Below are 14550 nucleotides of genomic sequence, written 5' to 3'. Positions count from 1 at the left end.
GGCAAATAGCTTTCATCAGATTCTCAAAGGGATCTGCGGTCCCAAAAAGGTTAAGAGCCACTGTTCAATTCTATCAGTCGACAATAGGTTAAATAGAGGAGCCTGCTTTTGGATAAGCCATACCATGATATCTAGCTCCACACATTTTAAGAGTCTGACAAAGGGTCGTCCATTGGCAATTTGTCACCAGCCAACTGGACCCCTTAAACCAAGAATGTTATCTCACAGATATCTCACAGAATCATACTGTTGGAAGGGACCCTGAGGATCATCAAGTCCAACCCCCTCTAAGGCAGGAATATGCAGCTGTCCCATACGGGGATCAAACCTACAAACCTTGGTGTCATCAGCACCACTCTCTAACCAGCTGAGCTATCCAGCTATCTAACTGGTTAACAGATGAGAAATGGTCAAGGACACAACCATATGCTTAGAAGTTAATATGATAACAGCGTTAGCCCCCCCAGTGGTGTCGCAACAGGGGGGCGCCCCGGGTGCCATGTCTGGGGGGGGGTGACGAGAAGGCACCCCGCAGGGGCTCGCCACGCCGCTGCAGCCGCATGTGGAAGATCCTCCATTCACGGCTGCAGCCGCAAGCAGAGGATCCCGGCGCTGGCAGCAAACCGCTATGTACAGTGCATGTGTGGCATCACACGTATGCGCTGTATGTAACGCCGCGGCACATGCGCCATACATAGCGGTTTGCCGCTGGCACCGCTCGAGCACCATCCAGACAGCGGTGGGATCCTTCCATTACCGCATGTAGAGGATCCTCCGTTCGCAGCTGCAGCGGTGAGCAGAGGATCCCAGCACAGTCCATATGGCACTGGAGCACCACCGCCGGCAAACCGCTATGTACAGCGCATGTGCAGCGTCGCTATGTACAGCGCATGCAAAGCTGCTGCGTTTTTTTGCAAAATCTCCCCCAAAAATGTATTTTTAAAGAAATTTGACCCCCAAAAATTCAACACTTTCGACATGGGTTGCCATACGCCCGGGTTTTCCTGGACGCTGTTTTCAACAGACAAATCCCATATATGGATGGCAGTCCTATAAAAGTGTAAAAAGAAATGTAGCTGTAGATTCCCAGGCTGTCCCTACAAGGCAATTTCCACTTTCAGAAGCAATTTGAGTGGAATTATGGGAAGACTGCATGGAATTATGGGAACATGGCCAAGGCAAAACCCAGAGATTGTCACGGTGGTGGTGCCCAGTGCCAGTGAGGGGGGCATGGTCTGTATATTCCACCCATCGAACCTCAGGCAGACGAAGATGCCCCACCAAACCTGGGTAAATAACACCTCACATGTCCCCATAACGACTCCCGTACAGCTTTAAGAACAACATCCAGCCATAAGCAACAGGGCAGTTATATAATACCAAAGGAGGCATTTATGCATTCATCATGCCAGTTAGCAACACAATCTCAATACCAGGGTGGGGATGAGAGTCTCTTTATTCAAACAGAGTCTCAGGGAGATCAGTTACAGCTCAGCCACTCAACACAACCCTCTCCAAAATGGCTGGCAAAAGAAGCTCAGAGAAAGACTTGTCCCCAAGACTGCAAGTTTTCCTTACGGTAGCCTTTCCCAAGGGACTCTTCAGCTGTGATTCCTGCACTGCAGAAAGGTGGATTCGATTACCCTTTTGAGGTCCAGTGATAGAAACATAGATATATAAGCCAATTGCCAAATGGCACCTTAAACCTAGGTTATGGTCACCACAACAGAATGTCTAGGTGCCATCTTTCCCCCTGTGGGGATTAATAAATAATAATTATAATAATTATACAGTTGTACCTCAGAAGTCTGTTTGACTTCCAAAACGTTCAGGAGCCAAGGCGCAGCTTCCAATTGGCTGCAGGAAACTCCTGCAGCCAATCGGAAGCTGCAACGGATGTTCGGGTTCCAAAGAACGTTCGCAAACCGGAACAATCACTCCAAGTCTGCGGTGTTCAGGAACCAAAACGTTCGTCTCGCAAAGCATTTGACTTCCGAGTTACGAATGTAATATCATTTCTATATTGCTTTATATTTTAAAGAAGAAATCTCCAAGTGGTTTACATCACATCAAAACATCAAATAAAACAATCCAGAATAAAACAAATACAAGCTTCAGGGAAAATATTTCAGATCCTTCTCTAAGTGACATTTTGCTTTCCTCATATTTATTTACCTACTTAATCTATAGAGCTGCCCCATAGCATACTCTAGCAAGCCAGCGGGGTGTAGTGGTTAGAGTGCCAGACTAGGACCTGGGAGATCATAAGAAGAAGAGTTTGGATTTGATATCCCGCCTTTCACTCCCCTTCAGGAGTCTCAAAGCGGCTAACAATCTCCTTTCCCTTCCTCCCCCACAACAAACACTCTGTGAGGTGAGTGGGGCTGAGAGCCTCGAATCCCCACTCAGTCAGGAAGCTCACTGGGTGACCTTGGAGTCACTCACAGCCTCCTAACCTACCTCAAAGGGTCGTTGTAGGATTAGCCAAGGAGGAGAATGATCCATGTACTCCTTGGAGAAAAAGGTGGAATATAAATGCAATAAATAAGCTCTTCTGTTTACCTGGTTATGAGAGCTGGAGAGGCCAGCCAGATGGAGAGATGTCAGTCACCAACCTGCCACCCAGAGATCTCCATGTGGTCGCAATTGGACCCACACCAATCACTAAATGTGCCCACTGCCTAGGGCATTTTGATGCTGTTACAACCCTATAGTGTATTAAGCCTGCGGTCTCCTGATATTTTTGTCCACAATTTGCCTTCAGCACCCAGCAAGTAAAAGTTATGCTGTACAGTTGATTATTTATCAAATGCTTGAGGAACTTGGTCTCCAATATATCTAAGAGTTGATTACTGAATTTCTTAGATATCCAAATAATCTGACTATTCCCAAATACTGCCAGGATGGCTGCTGACATCTCCACCATTTGGTGTAACATGCCTGGGGATCCTCGGATCTTTACTGTTTTTCACACACCAGCAACACATCCTGTAGAATTCTACCCTTTAAATTTTATCTGCACAATCAGAATGAAATTCAGGAACCAAAAAAATCATATTGAAAAATATGGCTTTTGAGGCGTCTGGCCCAAAAATGGCAACTAGGCATTCCGTTTTGGTGACTGTTGCCCAGATTATATATCTGAGTGTCTAACACATGGTTTGTGCATGGCTAAAATGGGGCCACTCTTTAAACCAGGAGGTGGGTATTTTCATGCAAATGCTCCCAGCGCCCTTAAACTACAGCTCCCAGAATTCTAGGGGAGAAGCCATAACCGCTTAAAGTGGCATCAAAGCACTGTGAATACATGGGGTGACTGTGGCCCTAAACCAGGCATAGGTGAACTTGGCCCTCCAGATGTTTTGGGACTACAACTCCCATCATCCCTAGCTAACAGGACCAGTTGTCAGGGATGATGGGAGTTGTAGTCCCAAAACATCTGGAGGGCCGAGTTTGCTTATGCCTGCCCTAAACCTTCTCCATTGGAAGAGCTTCATGGCAGGGAAAGAGAAATATTATGCAATGCAAAAGTTTCATGATACAAATTGGTTGGAGTGTGGTGTGGGAGGGAGATTCTCAAAGCACCTGACCAACCAGAGACCAGGAACGAACCCCATTCCAGGGCCAGGTTCAGTGCATTCTGGGGCACATGCCAAGCTTGGCTTGCGCAGAGAGAAGACACCACCCTGCCAAGTCATGGCAAAGGTTATCCCAAAGGCCAGTGCCAGACCAGGACTGCCCAAACAGCTTAGGCTTGCTGGGAGGCCTAATGGAAGCAATGATGCCCTTGAGCCAACAGGTGGCGCCGTCCCTTTAAATCCAACGGCCTGGCAAGGAGCCAGACCCTAAGCGGAAAACCTGAGGTTGTTCCTTCCTCAAGTGTTGGAAAGGAACAAGCAAAGTCGAGGGCCTTATGCAACGAGAGAGAAATAACTCCCAAGAATCACAGGGAGGAACATGCAGCTTTAACAAACAAACGTGATCAGGAAGCTTGGACCCAAAGCAGGTCCACGCAACCAAGGCTGGAAAACAGAACATTCTGAACAACAAGCAACACGCCGGCCAATAATCTACTGGCAATGTTTCTATAACACTACACTGTTTCAAAATTCATAAACAGAAGACATATAATATGTGTGTGGAGTCACAAACTAATTATCAAACAAATGTTCCATGAACAGGAATGGTTGGAGTGGTAAGCCACTGTCAAAAGATCACTGAAATGGAGGCAGATGTTGGGTGTTCATCAGCTTACTACACTTTTAAGCAGGCTTCCTCAACCTCGGCCCTCCAGATGTTTTTGGCCTGCAACTCCCATGATCCCTAGCGAGCAGGACAAGCGGTCAGGGATGATGGGAATTGTAGTCTCAAAACATCTGGAGGGCCGAGTCTGAGGAAGTCTGCTTTTAAGTGATCGCTGATCCATGGCCATTTGACGTACCTTTGGGGACAATTAATTTCTTCATTATCAGACAGAACTGTTCTGTCTGCTGCTGTGCTTGGAGCACCCTATTGCGACGTTTGGAGCACCCGCCATCTCATGTTTGTTGGATATTGACTGTGGAAAGGCATTCTGCCTCCATTTCAGACCAGGGCTGGCAGGTCAACACTAACCTAGGACTACTGTCATACCTCGGGATAAATACACTTCAGGATAAGTATTTTCGGGTTGCGCTCCGCGGTGACCCGGAAGTAACGGAGCACGTTACTTCCGGGTTTCGCCGTTCGCACATGCGCAGACGGTCAAAATGATGTCATGTGCATGCACGGAAGCGGCAAAACGCTACCCACGCATGCGCTGTCGCGTCTTACGTTCTGTTCAGGATGCGAACAGGGCTCTGGAACAGATCTCATTTGCATCCCGAGGTACCACTGTACCTCACATTGGGGATGGCGGGGAGGCCAAGGCTTTTGATGCTCTTTGAAAACTCGTTCCTCCCAGGATGAGGGTTGTCACGGGGATCCAGATCGTAGAGGAACTCTGGTCACGTCAACAGAGAGTCTCATCCGACCACTTTTAACAAACCAGACCCAACACATCCAAGATCACATATATTAGTTGCTGGAAACTATTGGAAGTCCAAGGGTGCTTTTGTGCTTGGGTCCTGCATGTACAAGATGCTGGACTAGATAGGCCATTGGCCTGATCCAGCAAAGCGATTGTGTTAAACTAATCCAGGGGGCTCATTCCCTTTTTTTGTGCCTATCCTCCTTCAGTGCTATAGAGAAGAGAGGACTAAAATTATGGGAAGGGCTTGTGACTTTAATTATCCGCCCCCGAATCTTTTACTGGGGAAGGAAATGGGTACTTGTGGGTTTCATTAAGCTACCCACATACACACCCTTTGGCTAGTTTTGCCCTAGCCAGCACTGTTTTTCACATCTTGATTTTTTTAGAAAATATTGGTTGCATTTCATAGTTTCTTGTTTTTACTACTTCACAAATCAGCTGGAGGCCTTGACTGACGGGTGGTGCAAAAGTGGCCTAATAAAACAATCTCCTATAATCAGAGTCACTACAATCTGCTACTAACATCTGAAGTCACGCCTAGCATTGAAGAGTCACATGACCTAAGACGTGCCTGGTTGCTGAATCAGGCCAAAGGGATTGGGGGCGGGGGGGGGGGTTATAGTCCAGCAACCTGTTCTCACAGTGGCCAACCAGATCCCTTGGACCTGAACACAACAGTGCTCAAGATCCCCAGCGTACTGCCTCCAATTCCAGGGGACAGTATATAGTTCTCAGTCCACCTATAAAACGTGCTTTGAAAGGCAAGGGGAGAAAAAGCCATCTACCAGGACTCCCAAGTATAACCAGGTGAAAGACGTCTGGGTTTGCTTGGGGAAAAGCTGTTGATGCCCATACTCCAGAAAAAACTGGAGTCTGGGGGGCCATGATAGTCAAAACATTCCTTGCTGTCACATCTAATCCCAAAGAAGCTGTTTCTTATTATCCACGGTCCAGAAAACTGAACAAGTACTCCTGGCTCACAAACACTGTGCTTATTCAGGAGGTCCCTGGTGTCCACGTTGCATAACCCCCACAGCAAGCAACGCTTCAGAATCTGGCTTCCAGTCAAATAATTGTAGAGTTGGAAGGGATCCGATGGTCATCTAGTCCAACCCCCTGCAATATTTCGCCCAGCATGGAGCTTGAACCCACAACCATGAGATTAAGAGTCTCATGGTCTACCAACTGAGCTGTCATCACCATCCCCATCATCATTATTACATATTTATCTATCCCCTGCTTTTCCCCCTGTAGCTTCTTTCCAGAGCACAAGCTCTCTCTGATAGACAGTTCTGGTAAAGTATACATGTAGCCAGGATCAAAGTGCCTGCAAGGATTTGAAAGCCCCAGGGTCCAGAAGGAAGGAGCCCACCCTCAACATCAAGGATGGAGGACACCCTGTAGTCCTCACTATGTTTTTTGGACTTGGGCTCCCAGCAGCCCCAAGCTACCATGGCCAATGGACAGGGATGATGGGAGTTGCAGTACAGCAACATTCAGAGATGCACAGGCGGTCCCCAACCCTGAAACACATCTATTTACAGTGGTACCTCTGGTTAAGAACTTAATTCGTCCCGGAGGTCCGTTCTTAACCTGAAACCGTTCTTAACCTGAGGTGCCACTTTAGCTAGTGGGGCCTCCCGCTGCCGCCGCACAATTTCTGTTCTCATCCTGAAGTAAAGTTCTTAACCCAAGGTGCTACTTCTGGGTTAGCGGAGTCTGTAACCCGAAGCGTTTGTAACCCGAGGTGCCACTGTATTGTCTTTATATCCCATCTTTTCCCTCAGAGGACACATACATGGTTCTCCCAGCTATCCACATTTCATCCCCACAACAACAGTAAAAATCTGTGTGCATGATTGCCGTTTTTCAAAGGCTTTGATTTTTATCTGTTATGCTGGGGAACTCTGGCTCTTCGAAACATACTCCTTGTTCCTCAAAGAAGACGGAAGCCCTGCAGCAGCTCTAAAGGAACTCAGAAGTCGCAGACTTAGCAAAGAGATAACATATATTTTAAGACCTTAAAAGAAAATTCAGAGGTCTGAGTTCACTTCATTCCTCCGCGACCCAAGTGAACCCAGGAGACCACCACCATTCGCATTTAACTACCAGAGAAACCCTATGACTCCTGGTTCTGTAAGACACCCTTGAAAAGCCCCCTTGAAAAGGGGGTCCCCGATTTATTTAGCTGTTTGCTGCCTTCAGCCCCTTCCCCCCCCCCTCACGTCCTTGCGGAACAAGCACAGGACGCTTTTCCCTACTCGACCTGCAGGAATCTGAACTTTCCTCTACTTCTTACTTAAAGGGACCCAGGCGTCCGGCCTCCGCTCACATCTTCCTTTTCAAAGCAAAATGGACCCAGGAGTCCGGGTGCTAACTCTCTTCCTCTTTTACAAATTAAAGGGACCCAGGCGTCCGGCTTCTACTCTACCCATCTTTTTTATAGAGACCCAGGCGTCCGACTCTGTACTCCCCCCCACTTTTTTTTAAAGGGACCCAGGAGACCGACCTCTACTCTCCCTCCTTCTTTCAAAAGCAAAAGGGACCCAGGCGTCCAGCAGATTCTACTCTCCGCTTTCCCCCCACCCAGTTTCTAAAAGGGACCCAGGCGTCCGGCCTCAGCTCTCAGCCTCTTTAAAACAAGAGCGACCCAGGCGTCCTGCTCTTCTTCCTCCCCCCCGCCCACCGCCAAGAACCCAGGCGTCCGGGCCCCTTCCCCCGCCACTCACCGAGGAGCCCCCTCTAGAAAGCGGCGCTGGGAAGTGCAAGCCGGCAGGAGCAGCAGAACCGAGCAGGGCCTTCCCTTCGCGCAGGGAGAGAGAAAGAGAAAGGGAGGGGAGAAGGGGGCGGAGCTAGAGGAGGGAGGAATCTACCACTGAGAGACGCGGGGGAGTAGCAAACGGCATCCCCTCCACCGTCCCCGTTCATGGCAAGGCGGGCGCTCCCAACGCGCCTCTCAATCTTCCTCTCCCCCTCTATATGCGCGCGTAATGGTACATCCCGTCCTGCTCGGAGTCGAAGGGAGGCAGACTTTAAAGGGACGGCGCATGCGCAGGTGGGGAGGAGTGGATGCTCAGAAGGCCAATTAGTCGGACCTTTTGCAAGGGGAACCAGACTGCAAATTTTGTTTTAGGTTAAAGCATTGATGACGCCTTCTTTTTGGAACAGAAGCAGCAGGAAAATATGCATTAAAAAAAAAGCAGCAAGGGTGCCAAACTGACCAGCCTGACTGGTCCAAAAGTCCCTTCTGAAGGCTTAATAATAATAATAATAATAATAATAATAATAATAATATCACCACTGACTCACAAGGGGTGGAGTTTACTTTCAGGAGAATGCAAAACCCATTTCTTTGTCTCTAATGGAGGTTAGCCTCACCGTGAAACAGGCGAAGCTCCCAGGCTGCTGACATTTCCTCACATTTCCAGAGCTTCAATCAGCAGGAGAATTTATTAAGGTTATGGGGTTGCTTTTATATAAGTAATTATATAAAATTCTATGCTAATAATATGTGACATTACTCATCGTAATCTTGATTATTTTAATTATATGGTGGCACCATTGTGTGCAGTGTTTTACAGCCTGATGCGCTCTTGAACCAAGCTCATCCAGGGCCAGCTGAAGCAGCCCTGCACACACACACACGGAAGTTGTCTTTACTGTGACTCTCCCAGGGAGCGAGTCCTCACACTCAAGGTGGCTTCTAGCGTACCTCTGAAGTAACTTTTCCCCTTTATTCCTGTTCCAAGAATATAAGAAGAGCCCAACTGGATCAGGCCAACGGCGCATTGAGTCCAGCATCCTGTTCTCACAGATGCTCTAAAGTGCTAACTAATAGTTCAGTAGGTAGAACCCCACAAGCAGGACCTGAGGGCAAGAGCCCTCTCCCTTCCCACAGCTTCCAGCAACTGGAATCCAGAAGCATTTCTGCCTCCTGTGTGGAGGCGATCTGTAGCCATCATGGCTTGTAGAAGAAGAAGAAGAGTTTTGGATTTGATATCCCGCTTTATCACTACTTGAAGGAGTCTCAAAGCGGCTAACATTCTCCTTTCCCTTCCTCCCCCACAACAAACACTCTGTGAGGTGAGTAAGGCTGAGAGACTTCAGAGAAGTGTGACTGGCCCAAGGTCACCCAACCGCTGCATGTGGAGGAGCGGAGACGCGAACCCGGTTCCCCAGATTACGAGACTACCGCTCTTAACCACTACACCACACTAGCTCTCTCTTGTAGCTGTGGATAGCCTCCCTCTCTACAAATTTGTCCAATCTTCCTTTGAAGCAATCCAGATTGGTTGCACCATATTTTGTTGTTGTTGTTTGATACTGATTAATCAATCAATCAATCAATCAAGCTCTCCCCTCCCTCCTCTTTTTTCAGGTATCCTGTTGGAGCTTATCAGGATAAGCGTAGAAGAGACAGGAGAGCTAGTCTGCCCAGAATTAGATGTTTTGCCTCAATACAAATCAAACCCAGTGTGTCACATCTTGAACCTGGCATAAACACCTCTAAAGGTACGTGGGTGGCTATGGCAAATGTGTCTGCGCATATCCTCATTCACTTTATCCTTGTTCTTACAGTGGCCAGCCAGATGATTGTGGGAAATCACCAAGCAGGACTTGTGCAAGAGCACACTCTCCTCTTCCTGTGGTTTTCAGTAACAGAAGCATTTGATGCCTCCCACAATGGAGCCAAAACATAGCCATTATTGTGTCTAGGAGCTAATTGACAGCCTTACCCTCCAAGGCCACTGGCCATGCTGGTTAGCGATGATGGGAGTTGGAGTCCAGTAATATCTGGCTGGCCTCAGGTTACCCACCTCTGGTCTACATTGATGGGCAGCAGCTCTCAGGGTTTCAGGCAGGAATCTTTACCAGCCCTACCTGGAGATGCCATTAGGAATTGAACATGGGATCTTCCATTTGCGAGACAGATACTTAACCAACCAGTTGGCTTCCTTCTGTTCAAATCTAAACCACACTCAGCAGCTATTCCCATGGAAAAGCATTTATTCTAAGCAAAGGATTCTGCTGCTTCCATTTTCAGCCCACTTCCATAAAATAAAATAAAAAGATCCCTGGAAATCCATGGGACTAGCTGTCAAATAATCACGTTTGGGAGTGTGAGGGGGATACATTTTTGTCCCTAGAGGCTCAACTGTCTTCTTTGGCCAGAAGAGCCTTTCGCCAGCTTTGTGTTGTTCACCAGCTGCAACCATTCCTGGCCAGGGATAGCCTGACCACTGTAGTCCATCCGTCGATAACCTCGAGACTGGATTACTGTAATGCACTCTGTGTGGGGCTGCCCTTGGGCCTGGTTCAAAAGTTCCTGCTGGTGCAGAATGTGGCGGCCAGCTGGCTAACAGCATGCAGCGCCTTTGTTAAAACAGCTGCACTGGCTGCTCATTTACCACTGATCCAAGTTCAAGGTCATTGTATTGCAGTCCACTCTTGGCTTACACTGGGGTTATGTTCCAGGGATAGAGCCTGAAGCTAGAATCGGATACAGTGGTACCTCGGGTTACATACGCTTCAGGTTACATATGCTTCAGGTTACAGACTCCGCTAACCCAGAAATATTACCTTCGGTTAAGAACAGTTTCAGGTTAAAAACAGACCTCCAGAACGAATTAAGTTCTTAACCAGAGGTACCACTGTATAGTCAAAACAACCCTTAAAAACCATAAGAAGCACAGCACTTAACTTACCACACTCCCCCAGGTGAGTGTGATAGTGGGTAAGATTACTGACAGTCCCCCCTCCCCCCCCAAGCATGTAAAGCTGTAATTGCACAAGTTAAATGCATGTAAATTGTGAGTCAGCTATAATTTACAGAGCCCTGAACTACTTGGGTCCAGGGAACAAGGGACTGTATTAATCCTTATATCACAGCTCGATCGCTGAGATCATCTATAAGAGCACCACTGGTCATTCCTTGGGTTGGCGAGACTCATTTGACAACAACAAGGAGCTGAGCCTTTAGTGTCATCAGCCCAGTCTTGCAGAATGCTCTGCCACTAGAGATTTAGTAAGTGGCTTCTGTGCCAACTTTTAAACACCTCCTGAAACCTTTTCTAACCTGTCAGGCTTATGATAGGCAATTGTCCACACATCTTTCCACAAAGCCAGCTGATTTCTGATTTCAGCTTTCCGATATGGTTTTTCTGGTGTGGTTCCATGCCCAGTTGTTGTATACAGTGGTACCTCGGGTTAAGTACTTAATTCGTTCCGGAGGTCCGTTCTTCACCTGAAACTGTTCTTAACCTGATGCAGCACTTTAGCTAATGGGGCCTCCTGCTGCTGCCACGCCGCCGGAACCCGCTGTACAGCAGTACCCCTGTACTGCTCTGATTTTGGTGAGGGTTGAGAACCACTAACCTGTTCTGAAGTTGGAAATGAAAGTTCTTTCAAGAAATCCCAGTGATAGTTCTTTCTTGCGTAACCCAGCTGACGTAAACGTTGTAAAGTCCACACGGAAAAAGTGCCACTGGATGAATGATGAACTTGATGTCTCCGAGCTGGCTTTGCCCCTTGCTCTGGATCTCAATACACAGCTTTGCCTTGGAGTTTCTTATTTATCCTAAGCCTCTTCCTGCTAGATTCAGCCTGTGCCAGAGGTCAGTTGCGGAAATGGGTGGAGGGATGGAGGAGGAGGATGGAGACTGATTGGCTGGCAGAGCTGGCTTCGTCCCAATGGGGAAGGCTCTCCAAAATTGTAAAGGTGGCAGACTTTTCAATGAACCATACCACAGGCAACAGTGTGCAACCCTTTGCTGGTGGAATGTGGTAATTCATGCCTATTTGCTTCCGGGCCAGATTGCCCTGTTGCCACAGAGTCATGTTGCAAGAGACATCACTTTGTAATATAGAATAACAATGGCCAGAGTTTTGTTTGTAAGTTTAGGCTGGTTATGGAAGCTGGAGACACATAGGCATGTCTTGCTCTGAGCTAGACCCAAAGCTGACTGTGGGGCTTCCCCAGAAACCTTATAGGGAGGCCAGATCTTTCAGGGTGTTAATGCTGTGAGCCCATCCATCCTATGCTCAGGTGGTATAGATGTGTAAATAAAACCATATATCCAAAAGACACCACAGTCTCCATTGACATTCATTCCAAGGAAGCCAAGCTCAAGGACCCCAGAGTCTCTCACCAGGTGCATGCACTTGAGAAAAGTGCTCCAGATATCATGGAGAGGTGTGTGAGTGACGTTACAGGCCCTAGCCAGTAGGTCCCTATCACAGCCAACTTTTCCTAGTGTTTAGTGTGGAGACTTGTAGGGTCAGTTTTTCAGAGTTCACCCTAGGAGAGAAAAAAAGGTGCATTTTCTCCAAACCAGCTCCACTGTGCTAAAAGAAAAAGGAAAAGTGACATTTGTCTTCATTGAGATCACATGGCTTTCAAACTTCTGATCTTTATGGGGCACTAGCGGGGAGAGATGTAGTGCTGCCTAGGGCTGTGTAGAAACCAAAAAAGATTGTGATTTTAAAATGGATAGTGCAATTTGTGAGTTTGGACCTGTCACACCAAAATTGGACAGAGTCACTCCAAAGTTATATTTCAGCCTGCCATCTTGATTCATCAGCATTATCACCATCACCATCATAACTTTATTATTTATACCCCGCTCATCTGGCTTTCCCCAGCCATTCAAAATGGCTCCCGGTATCCAAACATCAATGAACATGGCTAGACCACTTCAGGAACCCTCGTGCTGAGTTTGATGATAATACCGTATATCGTGAAGCAGCCAAACCTATGCCAAAAAAGTCACAGCCAAGCCACACTGGGGTCCGCCATTTTGATTCAAAATACTGCCCAGCATCCAAACAGTCATGCCAAAGTGATGTTTGGGTTTGCTAACTTGATTCAAAATGGCGTCTGGTGGCCAAACATCAACAACAACTGCTGCCCCCACCTTGGGAACCCCATACTCTCCAACATTCTTCAGATGAAAATAGGGGCATTGCTCAGTCTCATCCCCCCCCCCAGCATTTCCTATCCAAAGAAGTGTGAATGTCAGCACCATTCCACCAACAGAACGCAGCATGCATGCCGTCCACCGTCCTTAAAAAAAAAACCTTAAACCCTATTTTATTCTTTGGTAGACTTGCAAAACACATACACACCAATAAATGAATTTTAGAATGGGGCGAGATTAGATGTGGATGCATAAATATATTTTTTTAATAAGAAAAAGTCAAGACATTTTGCGTTCCACTCCGCTCCCCCTTTCTTCCCACCCAGGGTCACCCTTCCCTCTGCCCACCTGTCACACAGGGTTGGGTCTTAGTGGCCGCAGCCTCTCCTCCTCCTCCTCCTTCGCTCTCCAGGAGCAGCTATGAGCTGCCCAAGGGAGGAAGTCAGCAGCAGCGCTCATAGGGAGTCCACAGGATGCTCCCTCACTGCTGCTGCTGCTGCTGCCACCGCTGCTCAGGACAAATGCCAGCTCATCCTCCTCTCCAAGCTTGGCAGTGGCAGCACTGGCGGGGAAAACAGGGAGGTTCTGGGATCAAATCAGGAGGCAGGATGGCTTTGGTAATTCCGGAACTGTCCCTGGAAAGGTATGGAGGGTATGGAACCCTTGTGCCGAGTTTAGTGACAATATTTTGAGATGGACAGATAGATAGATAAACTCCTTTCCAACATTTGTTGCTCTTAATTACGCCACCCAACCCAACTATGTGATGCAAAAATATTCTGGTGCTTATTTTGGAATGAATATTCCCAAATTTTGTGCTGGAGGACATCAGTGTCACAAGAAGTGCCCTTTCCAAGCATGTCAGAAAGCAAGCTGACTCACATTCTGTAAATAAACCTGCCAGCTTGCTTGCATAGTAAAAGCATAGCGTGCTTTGCTTGTTTGTTTTCATTTATTTGGCTTGTACATTGAGTTTCTCTCTCTCTCTCTCTCACACACACACACACACGACACAAAATCAACCCACACAGCCTAGTTAATCCACTGCTGCAGAAGGTTAAAGGTAGAGGGACCCCTGACCATTAGGTCCAGTCGCGGACGACTCTGGGGTTGCAGCGCTCATCTCACTTTATTGGCTGAGGGAGCTGGCGTTTGTCCGCATATAGCTTCCGGATCATGTGGCCAGCATGACTAAGCCGCTTCTGGTGAACCAGAGCAGCGCACGGAAACGCCGTTTTCCTTCCCGCCAGAGTGGTACCTATTTATCTACTTGCACTTTGAGGTGCTTTCGAACTGCTAGGTTGGCAGGAGCAGGGACCGAGCAATGGGAGCGCACCCCATCGCAGGGATTCGAACCGCCGACCTTCTGATCGGCAAGTCCTAGGCTTTGTGGTTTAACCCACAGCGCCACTCGCGTCCCTGACCCCTGGCAAAGGGCTCCTTAAATCCCTAGTTTTAAGGGAGGACAGCAAGAGGCTTTGGCAGAACCACCCTCCACCACTGATTCTGAGACTTGGGCAAAGGGCTCTTTAAACCCTGAGCTCCAAGGGAGGAGGGCGGCAAGACTTTGACTGCTTCCACCCATGAAGAGGTGAGATGTGCGTGAGAGAGTTTCGCAAAAGA

The 14550-nt window shown here is 47.9% G+C and overlaps 2 protein-coding genes across 4 annotated transcripts in view; one reads left to right on the top strand and one right to left on the bottom strand.

Annotated features, from left to right (window-relative positions):
- The window catches only part of POR (cytochrome p450 oxidoreductase), a 53547-nt gene extending 41982 nt beyond the window's left edge, over positions 1-11565 (bottom strand). Inside the window, exon 1 of one of the 3 annotated variants that reach the window (XM_081172999.1) lies at positions 11387-11565. Coding sequence is in view for 1 of the 3 variants with exons in the window: in XM_081172997.1 (XP_081029123.1) it covers positions 9748-9767 (20 nt within the window). In the remaining 2 variants the exon portion in view is untranslated. Of the gene's footprint in view, positions 1-7740; positions 7874-9747; positions 9783-11386 lie in introns of those variants that run through there. The other 2 variants (XM_081172997.1, XM_081172998.1) reach the window with 2 other exon arrangements.
- A 1741-nt stretch (positions 11566-13306) lies between these two features.
- Positions 13307-14550, top strand: part of LOC308574777 (uncharacterized protein) — a 38682-nt gene continuing 37438 nt past the window's right edge. The window contains exon 1 of the mRNA XM_081173006.1: positions 13307-13570. The gene's annotated coding sequence lies outside the window, so the exon portion shown is untranslated. The remainder of the gene's footprint in view (positions 13571-14550) is intronic.

This window comes from Podarcis bocagei (assembly GCF_964188305.1).
Source record: "Podarcis bocagei genome assembly, chromosome: 15".
In the NCBI taxonomy this organism is placed as follows: domain Eukaryota; kingdom Metazoa; phylum Chordata; class Lepidosauria; order Squamata; family Lacertidae; genus Podarcis; species Podarcis bocagei.
This window is presented reverse-complemented; position numbering and strand designations above follow the sequence as displayed.